The sequence below is a fragment of the Octopus bimaculoides genome, chromosome 4, assembly GCF_046866305.1.
Source record: "Octopus bimaculoides isolate indiv1 chromosome 4, ASM4686630v1, whole genome shotgun sequence".
In the NCBI taxonomy this organism is placed as follows: Eukaryota; Metazoa; Mollusca; class Cephalopoda; order Octopoda; family Octopodidae; genus Octopus; species Octopus bimaculoides.
Window position 1 is genome coordinate 109,970,062 of NC_142931.1, and position 22,500 is coordinate 109,992,561.

At 34.7% G+C, this 22,500-nt stretch overlaps 1 protein-coding gene across 1 annotated transcript in view; it reads right to left on the reverse strand.

Moving 5' to 3' along the window:
* LOC106877134 (xylulose kinase) overlaps window positions 1-22,500 on the reverse strand; it is an 85,599-nt gene that overhangs the window by 36,681 nt on the left and 26,418 nt on the right. Inside the window, exons 2-5 of the mRNA XM_089351176.1 lie at window positions 7,446-7,528; window positions 6,258-6,327; window positions 3,878-3,958; window positions 867-953 (exon numbers count right to left, since the gene is read on the reverse strand). Coding sequence (XP_089207302.1) covers window positions 867-953; window positions 3,878-3,958; window positions 6,258-6,327; window positions 7,446-7,528 — 321 coding nt within the window. The remainder of the gene's footprint in view (window positions 1-866; window positions 954-3,877; window positions 3,959-6,257; window positions 6,328-7,445; window positions 7,529-22,500) is intronic.

The following is a 22,500-nucleotide window of genomic DNA, read 5'->3' on the forward strand; positions in this document are numbered from 1 at the left end:
TCAGTAGCAGACAAAAAATGTCCAGTACCAAATTTCATCGGCCACTGATACACTGCTGTGCTTTTTAGCATTATACATCTATAAGAAATGCTTTGCCAAGATAAATACTGCAGTGTTGTGGCTTTAAGGTTTTTTAAGATTCCTGGTTATAGAATACAGTATATCCTTATTAAGTAAGATATATATAATGCTATAAAGACAAACATATTCACTCTTAATATTTTCTGGCAGATTCAAACATTAATTTACAAACATGTTAACTGTTGTTGTATTTTGTCTTTGGAGAACAACTATTCCTTTCATATAATATGTGTTCCCAATACACTCAATTCATTGAGGTAAGGCTTGCCACCAAGTCTAGCTTGTGCAGTCATACTGCACCTCTTATGTTAATGCTCTCTGTATCTCTTTTACACTCTCTTCTCCTTCTCTCTATATCATGTAATGCATGACTGGAGAAATCAACTAGCCAATCAACCAACCAAAATTTAAATTGACTATAATTATTATATACAATTGCAGCGTGGAAGGTGTTTATAAGCCATTTAAAATAACACACAAAAACCGTTAGATTCACTTCAACATTTACATTTAATTTAATTCTGATGCAGCACAAAATTTTGTCAGTGAACAGGTCGCGGTCTCAAAGTGACGAAAATATTTTGACAAATTAAATTTAAATGCTGAAGGGAATCTAATGGTCTTTGTGTGTTATTTTAAATGGTTTATAAACACCTTCCACGCTGCAATTGTTTTCGTTCCAGCACACAATTTCAGATCAGGTCACTTGCTATGCAAGTACATCTCCGCAATTATTATATAGAAATATATTAACTTTGAAAAATAATAAATATCTCCTTTCTTACCTTTAACTGTTCACGGAGGGAAGAACCGGAATGAAGACTTTTAAGCCCATTTTCAGCTCCTTTCTTCCAAAAGACACTTCCATGTTGCTTTTAAAAAGAAATAGAATGATTGAAGTAAGGTATTTGTTTAAACTATTTATAGATTGTTGTTATTTTAAATCTTCTGTTATGTACTTTATTATGTCTTCTGCCAAGATACCTTACTCTATTTTGGTGAGGGGTGAAAATTTATGAAGGTATTTAGTGGATGTGCCTGGTGCAGGCTTGGCTATTTGGTTAAGAAGCTTGCTTTGTAACCACATGGTTTTGGGTTCCATTCCACTGCACAAAACCTTGGACAAGTATCTTCTAGGGATTCTTGGAAGCTGTTTGTAGTCTTTGGATTGAAAGACCTCCAAAATAGGTCATTGAGTAAGCACTCAAAATCTCCTTGACTGCAACACTACTCTTGCCCTCCACTAATCTTCCAAATTACCCAACTGGTAAAGGAATATAAGCACTTGACATTCTAGATACCTGATGGACAATTTTCGTTTACACTTGGTCCAAGGATATAGCTCTGTCAAGGAGACAAGCTGCAGAAATACTCTCTCTCTCTGTCTCTCTTTCTGTGTCATGCCTTACAGGCATCAGAAAAAAGGACCTCCATACTAAAGTCTGAAAATTCATGATTCTTTCTGGGAAATATCCAGCAGTGGTTTCTCATTGCTTTCTGTCAGTTTATTTATAGATTATTCTGCTATTCTCCTGCCCTCTCGACCTTACCCCTAAAGTACAGGGCCTATTTAACCCTTAAGCAGTGGGGATGGTTCATGCGATATCAAGGCATGTTCACATACTGATGCTACTGTGTGAAGCATATCTAGAGAGCCGGCCCTCCTTTGAGTCTTGTATGCCTTAGCTACAGCTCTTCTGCTATTCGACCCATAATTGGGGCCCTGGGCCGGAGCAGACTTGGAAGTAGTGGTGACTAAGTGGCAACTCCACATTCCTCCAAATTCCTGGGCTCTCAAGCTGCAGCTTAATGTCAAATGTAGGGCAAAACTATGATGTTTAGAAAGAAACACCTTGCAAACTAACCAGGAATCTCTGCAGATACCACAATCTCAGCACATGACTATATCATCAGTTACAGTATACATAGTCCATGGGGAGTTAGTAGTAAAGTCCACTCAGCTGGCAAAAATGAGTAGTACCTGTATTTCAAAGGGCCGGCCTTGTCACGTTATTTGTCACACTGAGTCTCCCTGAGAACTACGTTAGGGGTACACATGTCTGTGGATTGCTCAGTCACTTGCACGTTAATTTCATGAGCAGGCTGTTCCGTTGATCGGATCAGCTGGGACCCTCATTGTCGTAACCAACAGAGTGCTCCTCAGTACTAAAGGAACTGTCCAGATAATAAAACACATCTCATCTACAAGCAAAATAGCAGTTGTTCCAGTCTGATTGGACATAAACCAGAGCATAACAGGGTAGTTAGACAGTAGTTATAAATAACAAAAGTGATCTGTGTGCACACTACCTCTGCCTCAACTTTTTACATAGCTCTCTCACAGCTTGTTTCTGGGGAAGACTGTTCATCCTGCTTATAACTTTGATCCAGTTTCTTCCATCTGGAAGTCTGGCTTGGACCATAACACAAGAACATTGACAAAAATGTTAATTCAATGACTCATACTGCAGACCAGTGTAGACTAAATAATAACAATACTCTTTATTCTATACTTTTTGACTTATTTCAGTCATTTGACTGCGTCCATGCTGGAGCACTGCCTTTAGTCAAGCAAATCAACACCGGGACTTATTCTTTGTAAGCCCAGTACTTATTCTTTCGGTCTCTTTCGCCGAACCACTAAGTGACGGGGACATAAACACACCAGCATCGGTTGTCAAGCAATGCTAGGGGGACAAACACTGACACACAAACACACACACACACATATATATATACATATATACGACGGGCTTCTTTCAGTTTCCGTCTACCAAATCCACTCACAAGGCTTTGGTCGGCCCGAGGCTATAGCAGAAGACACTTGCCCAAGATGCCATGCAGTGGGACTGAACCTGGAACCATGTGGTTGGTAAGCAAGCTACTTACCACACAGCCACTCCTGCACCAATAATAATAATTTCTACATTTTTGCCACAAGAGTGACTGAGGAAGAATCATTACAAGGACAGAGTACATTATACATTAACATTTAATACATCATAATACATAATGCAATAATACATAATACATATTACAACATAAAACTATAATATATAATACATACATCATCATCATCGTTTAACGTCCGCTTTCCATGCTAGCATGGGTTGGACGATTTGACTGAGGACTGGTGAAACCGGATGGCAACACCAGGCTCCAGTCCGATTATTATAACATAATGAAAGAAGCAGAAGAACAGAAGAAAACTCTGAAGAATACTGGTACAAACCAAAGTTCCTGGGAAATGACAGCCAAGCAATGTACTGTTTGGTGTAATTTAACCAAAGCAGGAATATCCCATTTTGGAGAAAACAGAATATCATAATGAAACATAGGAAAGATAGAGCAACTCAATGCCAACCAACAGCTACAGTCCAATGTGATTTTTGCAATAGGCTGTTTAGAGCAAGAACTAAGGCTATTAGCAATTAGAAAGCCCATCATCTGCTGCAGCACAAATGAGCCACCCACACACTTTGGACTGAAATGTATTAAGTGCTTGAAAATAAGTCCTTGCTGATGGCTATAGCATAATACAGCTTAATATAAAATATATACATGATACAACATAATACATACATATTACAGCATAATACAAAAATAATAATGGTGCTTATACAGTAAAAACAATAAGAACTGTTTTGTTTCTAATTTCAACACAAGGCCAGTAGTAGCTATTTGTTAGAAGACCCCAGTACTTGACTGACACTTTATTTTGTCAAGTACTGGAATATTCAAATACTGGAATAAAAACAATATTAATAAGTGCAAAACAATAACGAGTATCACAAACCTGGCCAGATCCAGATATGGCAGCAACTTTTGAAAAGTCCAAATTATCTGCCTTCAGTTTGTCTAGAAGAAGGTCCAATGCCTAATAAGGATACAAAACAAAAATATACAGCTAAATATGATTGGTTTTTCTTTTTCCTGATGAGATAAAATATTATCTTTAATAAAGAGATTAAAATTGATAGAATAGACCTTAGTATGTTGAATCCTAGGAAGATGGGTAAAAAGTAAAGCTGATTACAGTCAGTATTGAAGTTGGTACTCGGAAAGAGGAACATAAATGTTGTTGTATATTTATTCCAGTATTTTCCTGCATCAATTATTTGTCATTTTTAAATATATAAATTGATACCATTGTATTAAAAGTCAAATGTAGTTTATAAATATATATACATAGCTGTGAAAAAAAAGTGCTGATCTCTAAATGTGGAGGGAACCTGTGGAAGAGGTAGACCAAAGAAGACATGGGACAAGGTGGTGAAGCATGGTCTTCAAATGATGGGCCTAACAGTGGCAATGACAAGTGACCGAGATCTTTGATGATATGCTGAGCTTGAGGAGATTCGTCAAGCCAAGTGAAATCATAGTCATGGCCATTGTCACGTAACTGGCACCCATGCCAGTGGCACATAAAAAGCACCCATTACACTTTTGGAGTGGTTGGCATTAAAAAGGGCATCCAGCCATAAAAACCATGCCAAATCTGATTGGAACCTGGTGCAGCTCTCTAGCTTACCAGTTTCATTCAAACTGTCTAACACATGCCAGCATAGAAAGCAGACACTAAATGATGATGATGATGATAATGATGATGGTGGTGGTGGTGGTGGTGATGGTGGTGGTGGTGGTGATGGTGGTGGTGGTGATATATTTTTATTAATATTTAGCAGAAACAACAGAATCACTCAAGGACCAACAGTTTTGTGCATTGACAGTTACCATACTAGTTACAGATCAAAAAGTCATGGATTTATATAACTGATATTAATAATATTTCCCTGGATTGTTCTAGAATAAATTTTAAAAACAATTACAATGTCACGTAGATAATGGAACACATCACTTCTACAAGCAAAACAGTAGATGTTCCAGTTTGATCAAACATAAACTATGGCAGAACATGATAGTTAAGCAATAACGATGAATAATAAAGGTGATCTATATGCTCACTACTTCTGTCCAAATGCTTCATATAGCTCCCTCTTAGCTTGTTTCTAGGGAAGAATAGCCATCCTGCTCATAACCATGACCCAGTTTCTATCCATCTGGAGGTCTGGCTTCTGCTAAATATTAATAGAAACATACGTACAACTGTATTTTGAGTTCTATTTTTCTTGTTTGCATTACCATACCTTTATATACATATATATATATATATATATATATATATATATATAAATATATATATATATACACATACATATATTACCGTGGAGGTGTAATGGCCCAGTGGTTAGGGCAGTGGACTCGCAGTCATAGGATCGCGGTTTCGATTCCTAGACCGGGCGTTGTGAGTGTTTATTGAGCGAAAACACCTAAAGCTCCATGAGGCTCCGGCAGAGGATGGTGGTGAACCCTGCTGTACTCTTTCACCACAACTTTCTCTCACTCTTACTTCCTGTTTCTGTTGTGCCTGTAATTCAAAGGGTCAGCCTTGTCACACTGTGTCACGCTGAATATCTCTGAGAACTACGTTAAGGGTACATGTGTCTGTGGAGTGCTCAGCCACTTGCACATTAATTTCATGAGCAGGCTGTTCTATTGATCGGATCAACTGGAACCCTCAACGTTGTAAGCAACGGAGTGCCAACAACACGAAATATATTACCAGTAACACTGATGAAGCGGGCTAGATCCATTTGTTGCATAACTGGGCAGTAAGCTCATGTAACTGATGTTTTTCACATCTTCTGAAACACATGCAGTGTGTATATGTGCGTGTGCGTGCATGCACGCACATACATGTGTGTGTATTGATAAACTAGATTATTTCCTCATACCTAAATGCTTCATGCAGTTGACATTAATCAATTGTATTTGTCAGACTCTACAAACATCTAACATAGATGCGTCAGGAACACTTTGCATCTTACCACAAAAACACAAATATATAAATATAGGAAATTAGAATGACAAAGGACTAAAAAAATTATGTCATGAAATTCATTAGCTTACAGCTGTTTCTGCTATAAGATGGAATGCACTCATAGTTGAATGCTTGAGTATCACCCTATAGCTTCATCAGAGCTTCAACTATAAAGTGCAATTTGCACAAATTGCACTTAATCTTTGAAGCTCTTGCTGTAGAGTGTTACATGGTTATTCACATTTTAGAAAAGAAAATGGGTGGTGATCAGGATCAAATGTTTGTTTATAATTACCTGGATCCACATTAAAGTAGGTGCTGTCACAGTAACCCCATCTGAGTGGGGATGTACACCACCAGTTGTCCTGTAATGAAAATTGTATAAGAATTACTGAGAGCGCCACAAAATATATTTATTCCATGTAAGTACTGCAATAAAGCAGTCAGGATTCATAGAAACAGATGCAGAATTTGGAATAACATAGCAGTTAGAGTCACAAACATAGAAGGAAAGTTAAGGGTGACTTACCTCACCTGTCCATGACTCTGAGGTGTTTTACACTCAGCGCTTAGAGAGTGTATATACTCAGCGCTTAGAGAGTGTATACACTCAGCGCATAGAGAGTGTATACACTCTGCCAAGCTATTGCAGCCACCAGAGAATACACAAAGCATATATATTACGTATATGTAGCTAATAATATCTATTATACTAGAGCTGTTTATATTTTAAATGTAAATAGAAATTAGAGTTCCTTGTCACAGAAGGAGAGTTAAGGATAACATAGAAGTTAGGGCTCACAGACACCATAGAGTTATGGGTAAGGTGACTGTTAAGGTTCAAAGAAAACAGATCATTTCCAAAGATCTGCTGTTTTTATTTCTCCAAACTAAAAAAACAAGTTTAAAGAATGAGCATCTCTAAGGCAGCGAAAAGAAACCAATGAACCATGGGCAATGAATAAAGAAGATCTAGCATGATTGATGATGATCATGATGGTGATGATGATGATGATGACGACGACGACGACGACGACGACGAGGGTGGTAGTGGTGGTGGTGGTAGCAGAGGTGGTGGTGGTAGCAGGTGGTGGTGGTAGCAGAGGTGGTGGTGGTGGTTGTGACGATGATAAAGATGAAGGGTTGAAGGAGGGTAGTGGTGGTGCTGGTGGCAGTGGCAGTGGCAGTGGCAGTGGTGGTAGTGGTGGTTTTGGTGATGATGATGATGATGATGATGATGATGATGATGATGAGGATGATGATGAGGATGATGAGGAGGAGGATGATGAGGAGGAGGGGAGGGGGAGGTGATGGCGGATGAGGAGGGGATTGGGGAGGGTGGGGAGAGGGGGAGGATGGTAGTGGTAGCGGAGGTGGTGGTGGTGGGGTGGTAGTGATGGTGATGGTTGTGATGATGAAAATAAGGGGTTGGAGGAGGAGGATGGTGGTGATGATGATGATGTCATCATTGTAAATTACTTACTTAAAATCAGGCAGGTCTTCATCAAATCGCACTGCATTTTCCTTGAGAATCACCAAATCTTCATTAATGGCAATGACCTTCAGCTGGAATGATATTATTATTATTATTATTATTATTATTATTGACTGAGAGAGCAGCACATGCCATCAAATTGACACTTGGGTACAAATATAAGAAGCCTAATATACTCAGCATGACTACCCATCTGATAAGGGTACACCACGCACATGCACCACAACCATATGTGCATGACATGGTGATCTCATATCTAGATAGACAGCGTATAACCTTGCAGGTGTGGCCCAATGAGAACTTTCTTCAAGTACACTCAAAAGGTCCCTGAAGGCCCATTCCACTCAAAAGGACCCTGAATAAAGTTTGTTTAAGGATGATAAATGAAACACCTATGTTTCGAGAGGTGAATTATTCAAACCCCAAAGAATTCCTCTCAACACATGGCTATGATGCACCCCAACTACTTCTGCTTATCATCCGAGATGCATATATCATCAACCACTAAGGGACATTATCAACTGATCTATGTATATAGATGTATATATATATATGTATATATGTATGTATGTATGTATATATATATATATATATATATATATATATATATATATATATATATATATATATATATATATATATATATATGTAGTTACTATAGAGATAAGCTAATTAAGTAAATTTTAAACAAGCTTAGTTTTTAGATATTTGACATATTAAATACTTTCTATAATTCTTATTTATTGTGATTACTAAATCACACATTAACTTCATCTTGATGTTAGAGATTTGACTAATTTATACTCTTTTTCTTTTCCATGATGTGTTTTTTTCTACCCTACATGACTATTTTATACCTCATAATTACTTCCATTTAATTTTTAGAGCAAATTTTTGATCTCTCACCTTAATGTATAATCTTCCTGTGAAAACTAAAATTCTAACTTTATCCATTGATGGTATATGGTTTTACTTAAATTTTTTCCATATCACATTTGCTATTGCTGTTAGTTTAGTGTGTATTTTACTTAACTTTAATGAATAGGATGTCTGAAATTTTTTAATAGTTTTTAAACCTTTTAAAATTTTATTTGATGACTGACCCTAAAGGATTCATGTTATTCCATTGTTGTTGTAGCATTATCATTGTTATTTTATGGGTAACTTAAAGAAATCTAATCCTTGTTCCATTATTATTTTGTACTTAGCCTATGTTAGTTAATACCAGTTCCTGATAATTTATGATAGTGCAATCTAACTAAATAAGTACATAATTATCATGTTCTCTATTAATAGTTTAGTTCACCATTATATTCTATGTTAATTCCAATCGCCCATTTTATCAGTTTCTTAAACCTTAATGAGTCCATCATTATATACCATGTAAATCCTATGTATCAATTCTTTATATTGACTATATAATAAATTTATCTATTATGTGTCCTTTTAATGATATTAGATATATAAGTTTAATTTTAAAATTTTAGTCCAATATATATAAAAATTTTCATTTCACATCTTATCTATGGGTCCTTTATATTGGTGTAAATAAGTCTAAATGTACTTTACCATAGCATTTTAAATTAATACCACTTCATTGTTTTTGTATACTGCCTTAATTGATTATTTACATTATTATACACTATTTCCTTTTATTTCATTATTAATTTATAATTAGCCTTTATTTATTCACATATTAATTAAGCAAACATTGGTATCTCAAGTATTTCAAACTTAGCATATGTAAAACAATACTGATATATTATTGTGATTAATGAAAACTATGAATAACCATTTACTGTATCTGTATACAATATAGTAACTTTATTTTAGATACGTTTGACCTAGGTGCCTTACGATAATTTTTCCCCTGTTCCATTATAAACTGGTCTGCTAGTAGAGAACCCCCACCCCATAGTAGTTTGTCACCAAACCCTAAGAAATTTTATAACTATATCATCCATGTTTACTGTCTATACTGTTTATATCCCTTACCCTACAAAGAAAATGCCAGTGTCCTCTTAAGCTTTGAATCATTAGGTCTGATAAGATGATCCATAAATCAGAAACTAAAAAAAAAACAAATAAAATCAGTGACAGTTAAAAATCTGCTTAGAATTATTTACTAGTGTGTATGGTCTGGCTAAGTCAAAATGTATTCTTCCTTTCTACTTGGAGAGTTTAGATTAAATTATAAAAATATGTCCTGTTTAAATGTAATTTCATTAAATTTCTATATCTTTGTGCAGCTGAGGATTGCTCTGCATTTTATATTTGATGTAATGTTCACATTGCTTAAATAAATGGAGTCCCATGAAACGATCGTACTGCATTAACTTTGGATATCCTTGTTACTTATTTTGATATATATATATATATATATATATATATATATATATATATATATATATATATATATATATATATATATATATATATATATATATGTAATTATATATGTGTATCTATATATGTATATATATATATATGTGTGTGTGTTTGTACATATATGTGTGTATAAATATATATATATGTGTGTGTATATGTATATATATATGTATATATATATATATATGTATATATATATATATGTATATATATCAAACAATAAGCAACACAGATTTCAAAAGTGATTGCAGTACGCACGTTTCATGCTACTTCAATTTATTTAAGTAATGTGAGCATTACCTTAAATGCAATATGAAGAGCAATCTTCAGCTGCACGAAAAATGCAGAAAAAAGACATATTACAAATGTGGCAACATATTAAAACCAAGTGGGAGAGAGCATACATAAAATCCAAATGTGAGGAAGAATATATAAGTCCATCTTGACATAGCAGGGTCTATCAGGCTAGTAATTGATTCTAGACAAAAGTTTTAACTGTCTCAGAATTATATTGTTTCTTATCTAGTGGTGATAGCAAAGGGACAATTACTTCTAAAGAGAGGGAAGGTGTAAGCAGTATGCATGGACAAGGCTATAAAAGTATTAGAATCTAGAGGTTTCACTGGTCATAGTAGTATCAGGTCATTTTATTACTATCAAAATGTTGAGGAATTAATGTTGAGGAATTATAGCCCTAGGTATATTGGTCAAATAGGTTTTTTACTTTTAGTCTGAATAGAGTAACAGTATAGTGGTACAGACAACAACAGAACTCTAACTAATGTTTACACAATAAGAGGTATGTTAATAAAATAAAATGAGATGTAATTATCTTCCACAAAAATCATGAAGTAATGTCAATATTGAATTCAGGGGCTCTGGATAGGGTGTAAAATTTAAGGATATTAAGTATATTAAGTATATAGTGATCATGAATACTATTTTGAATTATCTTTAAAAAAACTTATTAGCTGACGATAAGATAATGATACTATTTAGGAGACACATAGGTAAGCCTTATTTATATAATGTGAATAAAAGATAAAAATTATTATCGGATTTATATTAGTTTATAATAATGTGTATACTGATGTTTAAGGGACTGAGAAAAGAAAGGATGTTAGGAAATAACAAGGATAATCAATACAGGAATCTGATGATTGATTTAAGTAGATTAGATGTTAAGGATAGAGATCAGGAATATATGTTGTAAAGTTTCAATTACCAAAATAAATATGTGCTAATTGATAGTTCTAGATGACCATAATAGAAGTAAAGTACTATAAATTTTGATAACTTTAGTTATTTAAATAAAAGTCCTATTTTTTTAAAAATTTAAAAGTGCGAGTAGAGCAATGCACACATGATACCCTAAGGTCTAATCTATTATTGATTAGATTAGGATTGTTCCTAAGTTTAAAAATTTCATATATTTCCATAGAACACAATTCACATCCATATCTATTATTTCTATAAGGTTGAGCTTTTCTTATAATTTCCCATTTAAGGCTAAAATTAATACTATTGTCTTTTAACTCCCAAATTTTACTTGCCAAAGTTGTACTATTTGCCTTATGTCTAAGTCTAAATGAAGATTTATGGTTATATAGAAGTAATTGTCCCTTTGCTATCACCACTAGATAAGAAACAATATAATTCTGAGACAGTTAAAACTTTTGTCTAGAATCAATTACTAGCCTGATAGACCCTGCTATGTCAAGATGGACTTATATATTCTTCCTCACATTTGGATTTTATGTATGCTCTCTCCCACTTGGTTTTAATATGTTGCCACATTTGTAATATGTCTTTTTTCTGCATTTTTCGTGCAGCTGAAGATTGCTCTTCATATTGCATTTAAGGTAATGCTCACATTACTTAAATAAATTGAAGTAGCATGAAACGTGTGTACTGCAATCACTTTTGAAATCCGTGTTGCTTATTGTTTGATTTTAATCACCCATCCTTTTGGGATGCGATATTCGGGTGCCTTCGCATAAGTACCATATTCAAGCCTTGAATCTATATGTATATATATATATATGTATATATATATGTGTAGATATGTACATATATATATATGTATATGTATATATATGTATATAAGTGTCTGTGTATATATATATATATATATGTTTGACATTATGGAGGCAAAGTGGTTGAGTTCCTTTCGAGTGTTTGGCCTGATGGAGGTGAAGACCGATACCTTTGTCATTATGTCATGCATGAGAAGACCTATGAAGTTGAGCACAATCGCAGTCATGGCAGATACTGGTGTGTGTGTGTGTGTGTATTAACATGATGTTGATATCTTCATATTATTTTATACACATATATGTACATATCAGGTTGGTGTCTTTTCAGCTGCATTACATAACCCAATTTAAACCAACCTGATTTATAAAGTTGAAGTTTATTTCTGGTTTATGTTTGTCCACATACATTCCATATTTCATCTGTTGATCTGTACTTATTTGTTTTATGGTCAAAGACTTGTTAAGAAAGTTAAAATACTCTTGAGTAAATTTGTACAAAACATATTTACCAAGATTGCTGGCACCTCCTACCCACATCATGTTGTGATAAATAATGTCTTTATAGGTTACATCCTTTTAAAAATCATATACATAGCTTTAAACAAACTTTAGCCTCACCAAAATCTGTAGGTACTCTCAATTTAAATTTAGAATCATTATGGAGATATCAAAAAAGTCCAATATCTAACCACATAAAGTATTTAGTATGAAAATAGTTCTTTCTTATAACCCAGTTAAGAAGTTCAAATATATAGTCATATATATTTTTGATATTTCACTTAGGCACAGTGAGACTGATAATCTGGTGTAGGACTCAATACACATATGATCCAGAACCTATTAGGTCTGGTAGACTGTTAGTTGGGTCCCTTGTAACATCCTGTAGCTTCATCAGAGCCTTGAATATGAAGTGTACTTTATTTGGGAAAATTACATTTTTAGAACATACAGGTATTAAGAGTGAGAAAGTTTATAGTTTATATCTGTCCAAATGTCGAAAAAAGTATGCAAATATATGCATACGTTTATATCAAAATGGAATAAAGGAAAAGAAAAATTATGCAGATATACACTCACAGTCATACAGACAGGGCAGAGATATATGAGTACACACACACACACACACACACACACACACGCACGCACACACGCACATACACACACACACACATATACAGATATGTGTCCCTGCAAAAAATATTCATACATGTAATCACACGCACAGAACAGAGATAGAGAATATGTGTAGAGGGTGCAGTGAATAAACTCTCATCTAAATTATGCAAAAATGAAGATAACACTGACATTTCATTTTAACAGATATTTTCTTTTATGCTTTTATTTTTTTTTTTTTACTGGTTTCAGTCATTTGAACGTGGCCATGCTGGAGCACCACCTTTTGTCAAACAAACCAACCCCCAAGACTTATTCTTTGTGAGCCTAGTACTTATTCTGTCGGTCTCTTTTGCTGAACCACTAAGTTATGGGGACATAAACACACCAGCATCGGTTGTCAAGCGATGGTGGAATGGACAAACATACACATACACACACGCACGCACACACGCGCACACACACACACACACGATGGGCTTCTTTCAGTTTCTGTCTACCAAATCCACTCACAAGGCTTTGGTTGACCCGAAGCTTTAGTAGAAGGTACTTGCCATGCAGTGAGACTGAACCTGGAACCATGTGGTTGGGAAGTAAGCTTCTTATCACACAGCCACTCCTGCACCTATGATATATTTACCAAAATTACATAAAAATATCTTGAAATACTAAAGAGAAAATTTATTTAATAAAATTGCCATTGGCTTCAACCACGGCCTCAAGATGACTTCAGAATCTCTTGCAACTCTTCTGGATAATCTCCTTGTTTAAGTTGGTGAATGCTGCCATAATCCTTGCCTTCAGTTTATCTTTGGTGTTACAAAGAGTTTTGTTGGTCTCTCACTCAACTGTTCCCCACACATAATAAAGGGAGTTGCTGTCTAGGGAGTTAGGTGGCCAAATGTTAGGGGTGATGTGGTCACAGAAATTGTCTAACAGCCTGCTTGTGTAGCATGGTGCAGAGTCCTGTTGCCAGACATAGGGTCTTCCAGCAGACACCCAGGGTAGCACTACCTCCTCCACGCACTTGATGTAGGCCTCCGTGTTGAGTCTGAGGCCATGTGGGAAGATGAATGGAGGCATAACATCACCATCACTAGTGATCACTCCAAACACCATGATATTGACTGGATGTTTGAGTTTTATCACTCTTAGTACATGTTCTCAGACTGACACTCAAACACTCTGAAATGTTTGTATTGGTGCTTCTGGTGTAAATACCAAACAGTACAGCATGTCATTTCCAAATTTCTGACAGAGCAAATTGCATCATGGCGCTGTTTTTCTCACAGATGGTACCTTACTGACCCTACTATACTGTGCAGTTGACAAAATCAAAAACAATGTGCATGTGCAAAATTAAAAATATAAAATGATAACAATTTACCCATCGTACCTTGTATATATACATACACATATATATGTACATACATACATACATACATACATACATACATATATATATATATATATATATATATATATATATATATATATATATATATATATATATATATATATCTATACCGGAGTAAGCATATATTTTCTAACAAAACTGTCCGATGAACAGGAACGTGAAACTCAGAGTAACAGTCTTTTGTTATATTTCTGCTGCTTTTAAATAAAGTATATATATATATATATATATATATATATATATATATACTAGACTACCCATGACCCATTGGGTTACCAATAGTTCAAGGTACCCCACCACCCGAAAAAACACGTATATCAGGAACCCATGGTCCAATTTATGCAAAACTTGTTCTATTCTGTTTGTATTCACACTTCAATGCTACCTCACTTTCAAACTATTTTCTCATTATGCACTGGTTTGGCTGTATCAAATTACAGATAAGCCTGCATGCAAACAAGCCCGCAAGCAGACAATCATAAAGGTACCCAAAAAAACCCCACATATCTAGGGAACCCATGGTCCAGTTTATGTGAAACTTGTCTTATTCCATTTGTATTCCCATTTCAGGGGTACCTTACTTTCAGAGTATTTTCCCATTATGCTCCAGTCTGGCTGTATTAAATTACAGGCAAGCATTCATGCAAGCAAGTCTGCAAACAAAACTATCCAGGTGTTTACAGTAAAGGGCAATAACTCTAGGATTCACTGCATATCTTGGGAATCCATGGTCTGATTTACATGAAACTTGTTTTATTCTGTTTGTATTCACATTTTGGGGGTACCTTACTTACAGAGTATTTTCTCACAATACACCAGTTTGGCTGCATGAAATTACAGACAAGCACACAAACAAGCAATCACAGACTTTTAGTATTATATGAATATATATGTAATTTTTTTTGTACTAATGGATATATGTCAATTTGTGCGTTGAATAAAGTATGTTCACAGTTTGGGCTATCTAGTATCATCCATGGTTGGGGCATATTTCTGCTGGATCTATATCAGGAATTCTGCGGTTTTAGTTGAGATAATAATAATTGATGAAGGAAATAGAAGATAGTGCTAAAAGTATATTCCATTTCCTTCATCAATTATTATTACCTCCACCTTCGCTAAGGTGGAGGTATTGTTTTCAATCATGTTTGTTTGTCTGTGGACGAGATATCGCAAGAACCACTGGATGGATTCAGATGACACTTTCAGGGATGTTTGGCCTTGTGACTGGTATGAACTGATTAGATTTTGGGACTGATCCCGTACCGGACAAGAATTCTGGATTATTTTTCATATTTTCTTTACATGGTTCTCTTGTACATGCACACACATACATGCATATACTCACACATTTTCAGTGTTGAACATCACCATCTCATTTCCATTGTACACACACACACGCACGCAGGCAAACATACCTCTCTTTTACACACACATATACTCATACTTCAAATGCCGTTCATTGGCTTTTTCACTCCTTCCTTCATTATTCATCTATCACCCCTTCCTTTCTCATTCATACAATGCTCTCTTTGCCATTTCTCTCCTCTACCGTCACCTCTCACTCTGGCTCTATTTTACATATATATATATATACACACACACACACACAAATATATATGTGTGTGTATATTTGTTGTTGGCACTCCGTCGCTTACGACGTCGAGGGTTCCAGTTGATCCGATCAACGGAACAGCCTGCTCGTGAAGTTAACGTACAAGTGGCTGGAGCACTCCACAGACACGTGTACCCTTAACGTAGTTCTCGGGGATATTCAGCGTGACACATTGTGACAAAGCTGACCCTTTGAATTACAGGCACAACAGAAACAGGAAGTAAGAGTGAGAGAAAGTTGTGGTGAAAGAGTACAGCAGGGTCCACCACCATCCCCTGCCGGAGCCTCGTGGAGCTTCAGGTGTTTTCGCTCAATAAACACTCACAACGCCCAGTCCGGGAATCGAAACCGCGATCCTATGACCGCGAGTCCGCTGCCCTAACCACTGGGCCATTGCGCCTCCACTTTATGTATATATATATATATATATATATATATATATACACAAAAATATATATATATATACACAAAAATATATATATATACACAAAAATATATATATATATATATATATATATATATATATATATATATATATACAAATATAAAAAAAGACAACACAATATATAAAAAGACAACGCTCATTATTATATAAGGAGTTTATACATACATTTTAACACTTTACTTACATATATACATAATTCTATACATCGATTAAAAACAACAGGATTACTAAAGGAAGTCCGGAATTTAAGAGAAGAGAAAACCAAAAGCTGTCATGATATTCATTGAAGGATTTTATTTCAGATATTCTCATTTTAAAAATCATTTCCAGTTAATCGTTGAGAGGACGTTGGTGTTGCGTTGGCGGAGGTTTGCATTCTTTGAGTGCTCTTGTTATTATTGCTGCTACATTCTGAGTTCAAATTCCGCCAAGGTTGACTTAGCCTTTCATCCTTTCGGGTTTGATAAAATAAGTACAGTTGAACACTGCGGTTGATGTAATCAACTGGTTCCAAAATTACTACCTTTGTGGCAAAATTTGAAACCATTATTATTATTATCATTATTATTATTATTATTATTATACATATATACATATACACAGTCGCACATGTTTGTGGTTTAGATACATACATACAGCAACAAACACTTTGGTGAAAGGACGAAATGCTTGTATGGTCATTATGACTGTTTCAAAGATAAGAGAGGAATTATAGAGTAATCGCCTATGCATTGGTCATTTAAGTGTATGAGTGTGTTTATATGTTTGTGTCTATAGGTAAGCATCTTTGTGTGTCACTTTGTACAGATAGAAAAGAGGTTAATGACCACTGCAGCTGTTGTTTACATTTTTATACCCAAAATAATCAGAAGAGATAATAAGGAATTCAGGTTATGTATATATATAGGCATAGATCAGTGGTTCCCAACCTGGGGTCTGCAAAAGTAGTACTGGGAGTCTGTGAACTAAATTTAAAATTATATATAAATATATATATATTTTTATATTATTAATAAATTCATAAACTTATCAATAATATACTCAGGAAATCAATATTTAATATTTCGAAAGACATACATCCAATATGATGCGGCAACATAATAAATTTAAAATTTAAAATATAAATATACGAAATATAAATATCAATATGTATAAAAATCTGAATGTAGATAAATATACGTGTGAATATAAATGCGTATAAAAATTTATGCGTAATTAAGCATGAATATTGTATGTAAAGGACAGTATATATTTTATTATTATTTTTAATTTTTTTAATATTTATAATGTTTTAATATTATATATATACCATTGGTTCTTAATTCATCTCTGAAGAGCAGAATTACTGATAATAAGCTGATCTTTGGATCACTTTGTGATTATAGTAATATCCGCGAAACGATCGTAAGATATTTAACTCTTTAAATTTTAGGTTCTTTTATATTTTATATTTTAGACTTTACATACAATATTCATGCTTAATTACGCATAAATTTTTATACGCATTTATATTCACACGTATATTTATCTACATTCAGATTTTTATACATATTGATATTTATATTTCGTATATTTATATTTTAAATTTTAAATTTATTAATAATATAAAAACACATATATACACATTTATTTGCTCAAAATAATTGAGCACTCAATATAAGTTCAGTTATATATTCTTTTAGAATATTACTTATAAAAGTTATATATATATATATATATATATATACACACACATAAGGATAAGCATATTAAAAGCAGTCTGTGAGAAAACTCATTTAAATGAAAGGGTTGGGATCCACTGTGAAAAGGTTAGGAACCACTGGCATAGATGTTATACACATATACTAACACACACACACACACATATATATATATATATATATATATATATATAAACTTACACATACATACATATACAAACTATGCATATTTATATACACACTTATGTATAAACATATAGATATATACACATACATATACACACACATATATATCCATACATACATAAATACATATACCCACATACACATGTATATAGATACTGTTGTCGATAATATACGCACACACATATATATACACACATACAAAACACTAACAAGAATTTACTTCAATCAGTTCATTTTGAAGATGACCAAATGGACAGACCTGGATGAAGTTGCAACCAAAGCCTTGTGAGTGGATTTGGTAGATGGAAACTGAAAGAAGCCTGTCATATATATATATATATATATATATATATATATATATATATATATATATATTTATTTATTTGTGTATATGTATATGTTTGTCCTTCCACTGTCACTTGACAACCAATGTTGGTGTGTTTATGTCCCCATAACTTGGCAGTTTGGCAAAAGAGACTGATAGAATAAGTACTAGGCTTACAAGGAATTAGTCCTGGGGTCAATTTGCTTGACTAAAGGTGGTGCTCCAGCATGGCTGCAGTCAAATGACTGAAACAAATAAAAGAATAAAGGAATATATATATATATATATATATATATATATATATATATATCCTTTAAGTTCCTTTGCCACAGATGGAGGAAGCAGGTTAAGGAGGGGATCGACACTTTTGAGAGAGTATGTATCCAGCATGAAGAACTTAAGTGAGCTGCGCGAAAGCGCACGGCTCGTATAGCAAATGGAGAAAGCTTGGTCTGCAATGTTTGCAGTCGTGTATGCTTGTCAAGAGCAGGGCTCATTAGCCACCAACGGAGCCGCAAATGCAAAATATAAGTTAGTCCTAGAGCACACAATGTTCCTGAAGGTTGGCAATGGTCTTCCTCGGTCATGAGTGGACGGCCATCATATATATAATATATATACATATATACATATATATATATATATATATATATATATATACAGGGTACTTCAAAAATGTTGATATCATTTCGCAACCTAATAACATTACGAGTTCTTGTTCAAATGACTTCAAATTTTAACAGCATGTGTAGAAACAGGTTAAAATTTTATGTTTAATGTTTGATATGTTTATCTTTTCAGGTATAGAAATGACATTCACTGGAAGAGAAAAGGTGTTTTGTGTGTTGGAGTATGCTCGAACACAGTCTAACAAGACTGTGCAGCATGCATGAGAGAGTTCTCTAAAAAGTTACCAATGGCAATGCAGATTTGGACATGGCACAAAAAATTCAAAGAGGAAGGCTGGACAACCACTAACATTGGAAGAGATGGTTGAGCAGGTTTGCCAAAAATTCATGCGAAGCCCCAAGAAGTCCATAAGAAGAACAAGTCAGGAAACCCAAAATCCTCCAATGTGTCATGAGGAAATGCCTGCTAATGAAACCCTATAAGCTGCAGCTTGTTTAGGCCATGATGGCAGATGACAAGTGAAAGCGCAAACATGGGGCTATGTGAAGGACCTTGTCTATGTCCCTCCTCTTCCTGGAAACTTAGAGGAACTCGAGCAGAGAATCACTACCACACTGGAGACTGTTACCCAAGACATGCTGTAGCATGTTTGGGAGGTGCTGGACTGTCGACTTGATGTGTGCCATCTTTCAGGCATTGCGCATATTGAACATTTGTGAAATCATTCATGGAATCCACATACCTTTGAATTTCTCATTTAAATTTGGAGGAATAAATCTTATATTGCTCAACATTAAGCCTGCTTAGTCTCATTTGCTTTGACTCTCTATATATAGATAGATAGATAAATAGATATATAGAAAGATAGATAGATAGATAGATAGATACATACATACATACATACATATATACTTAGATACATAAGGAGTAAATATTCAAATGTGAATATTTATATAGATATTATTATTGTTATTATCAACCGAGGTAAATATAAATAACTGATAATAATAACAGCAATGATATCGGTGGTTGGAGGCATTAAACAGTTTTAGATAGCTTTTGAATTAAAATTTGTATCTATCAAAAGGGCACATGAGACACCTACCTCCTATTTCTAGCAGGTAGGTGCCTTGTGTGCACTTTTGATAAATATATATATATATATATATATATATATATATATATATATATATACATACATACACACACACACATATATATACACACATATACATATATGTGTATACACACACACACACACACATATATATATATATATATATAGGAAATATGGTGGTACCTGGGTTTCTGTAACAATAACACACTCTCTCAGATTGGTGGAGTTGATAAGATTAATGATTAGCTCTCAGGATAAAGGGTTTGACAAAGTGTTTTGGTATAGAATTTGATATAATAAGATAAGATACAGAAACACAGCAGCCAAGTGAATTAAAGGGCTCAGATGAGAGTGAAATGAAGTACCAAAAATATAATGGTTATAATGGTATCTCCAGAGTCAAAATAAATTTTAAAATATAGAAAAACTGCACTTTTCTCATGAGACAACTGATTCAACATTAAGACATTAGTCTTATAACCTCTCCATCAACTTTGCCCACCAATTCGAAATGAGCCAACCAAGGGGGCATCTATGTGGTCACTCGACTTGCTAGAAATAACAGCCAAATCTTTCTCTAATCATGGTTTACTTTCTTAGAAATTAATACATTACGATGTAGTTTCTACAGCTGGATGCTCTTCCTAATGCCAACCACTTTACACAATGTACTGGGTGGTAAAACCACCCATGCCAGTGTCATGTAAAAAGCACCCAGTACACTATGTAAAGTCGTTGACATTAGGAAGGGCATCCAGTCATAGAAACCATGACAAAACAGACAAATAGAGCCAGGACAGTCTCCAGCTGACCAACTTCTGTCAAAGTGTCCAACCAATGTGGTCTAAAAGAGCAGAGATGTCTTAGCATCACTCAGTAAGACCTTTGTCCCATTCATTAGTTATTTATATAAAGCTATATATATCTATGGTACATCCACACTTAACAGTCTGCTTCTTCAGTCTGGAACCTCCATCTTGTCCAGAGTACCAATCTACTAGTTGCTGTCGAAAGATGTGCAACCAGACAAAAACCCTTGGTCAGTCACTTGCCATATCTTGAATGTCCTGCATCACTGAGCATAAACACACAAAAGTTTCAGTGTCTAGCAGCTGCCACAGTAAAAATCTACAAATTTATCCAATAACTTTAACCACATTTTTAAATTCAGTATCTCTACACATGGACATGATTATAAGATCAAAAAACAGCACAGTACCCATTACTCCAGACACAAACATCTTTTTTAATGTTGAAGCATGGGATAAACTGGCCATGTCATTTGTTAGCTACAGCCTTCGAAAATTTCATGCTTCTCATTTTGCCAAACTTGGTAGGAACCTATATATTTATCCACCAGCTTTTGTTGTTGGCACTCCGTCGCTTACGACATCGAGGGTTCCAGTTGATTCGATCAACGGAACGGCCTGCTCGTGAAATTAACGTGCAAGTGGCTGGAGCACTCCACAGACACGTATATCCTTAACATAGTTCTCGGGGATATTCAGTGTGACACAGTGTGACAAGGCTGACCCTTTGAATTACAGGCACAACAGAAACAGGAAGTAAGAGTGAGAGAAAGTTGTGGTGAAAGAGTACAGCAGGGTTTGCCACCATCCCCTACCGGAGCCTCGTAGAGCTTTAGGTGTTTTCGCTCAATAAACACTCACAACGTCCGGTCTGGGAATCGAAACCGCAATCCTATGACTGCGAGTCCACTGCCCTAACCACTGGGCCATTGCGCCTCCACTCCACCAGCTTTATCCAACAACTTTAACCACATTTTTTAATTCAGTATCTCCACACATGGACATGCTTATAAGATGAAGAAACAGCATATAACCATTACTCCAGACACAAAATTTTTTCCCCTTATTGAAGCATGGGATAAACTAGCCATGTCAGTTGTTAGCTGTCTGTTCACTGCATCCTCCAAACATTTCATGCTTCTCATATTTTGCCAAAACTACTTCTAATGTACCCATACGATCTTTCCTTTTTCATGGTCCTTTACTGCTCATTTATCTATCTTGTGTTTTATTCTGTATACTGTGCAAGTACTTCTTGCTAT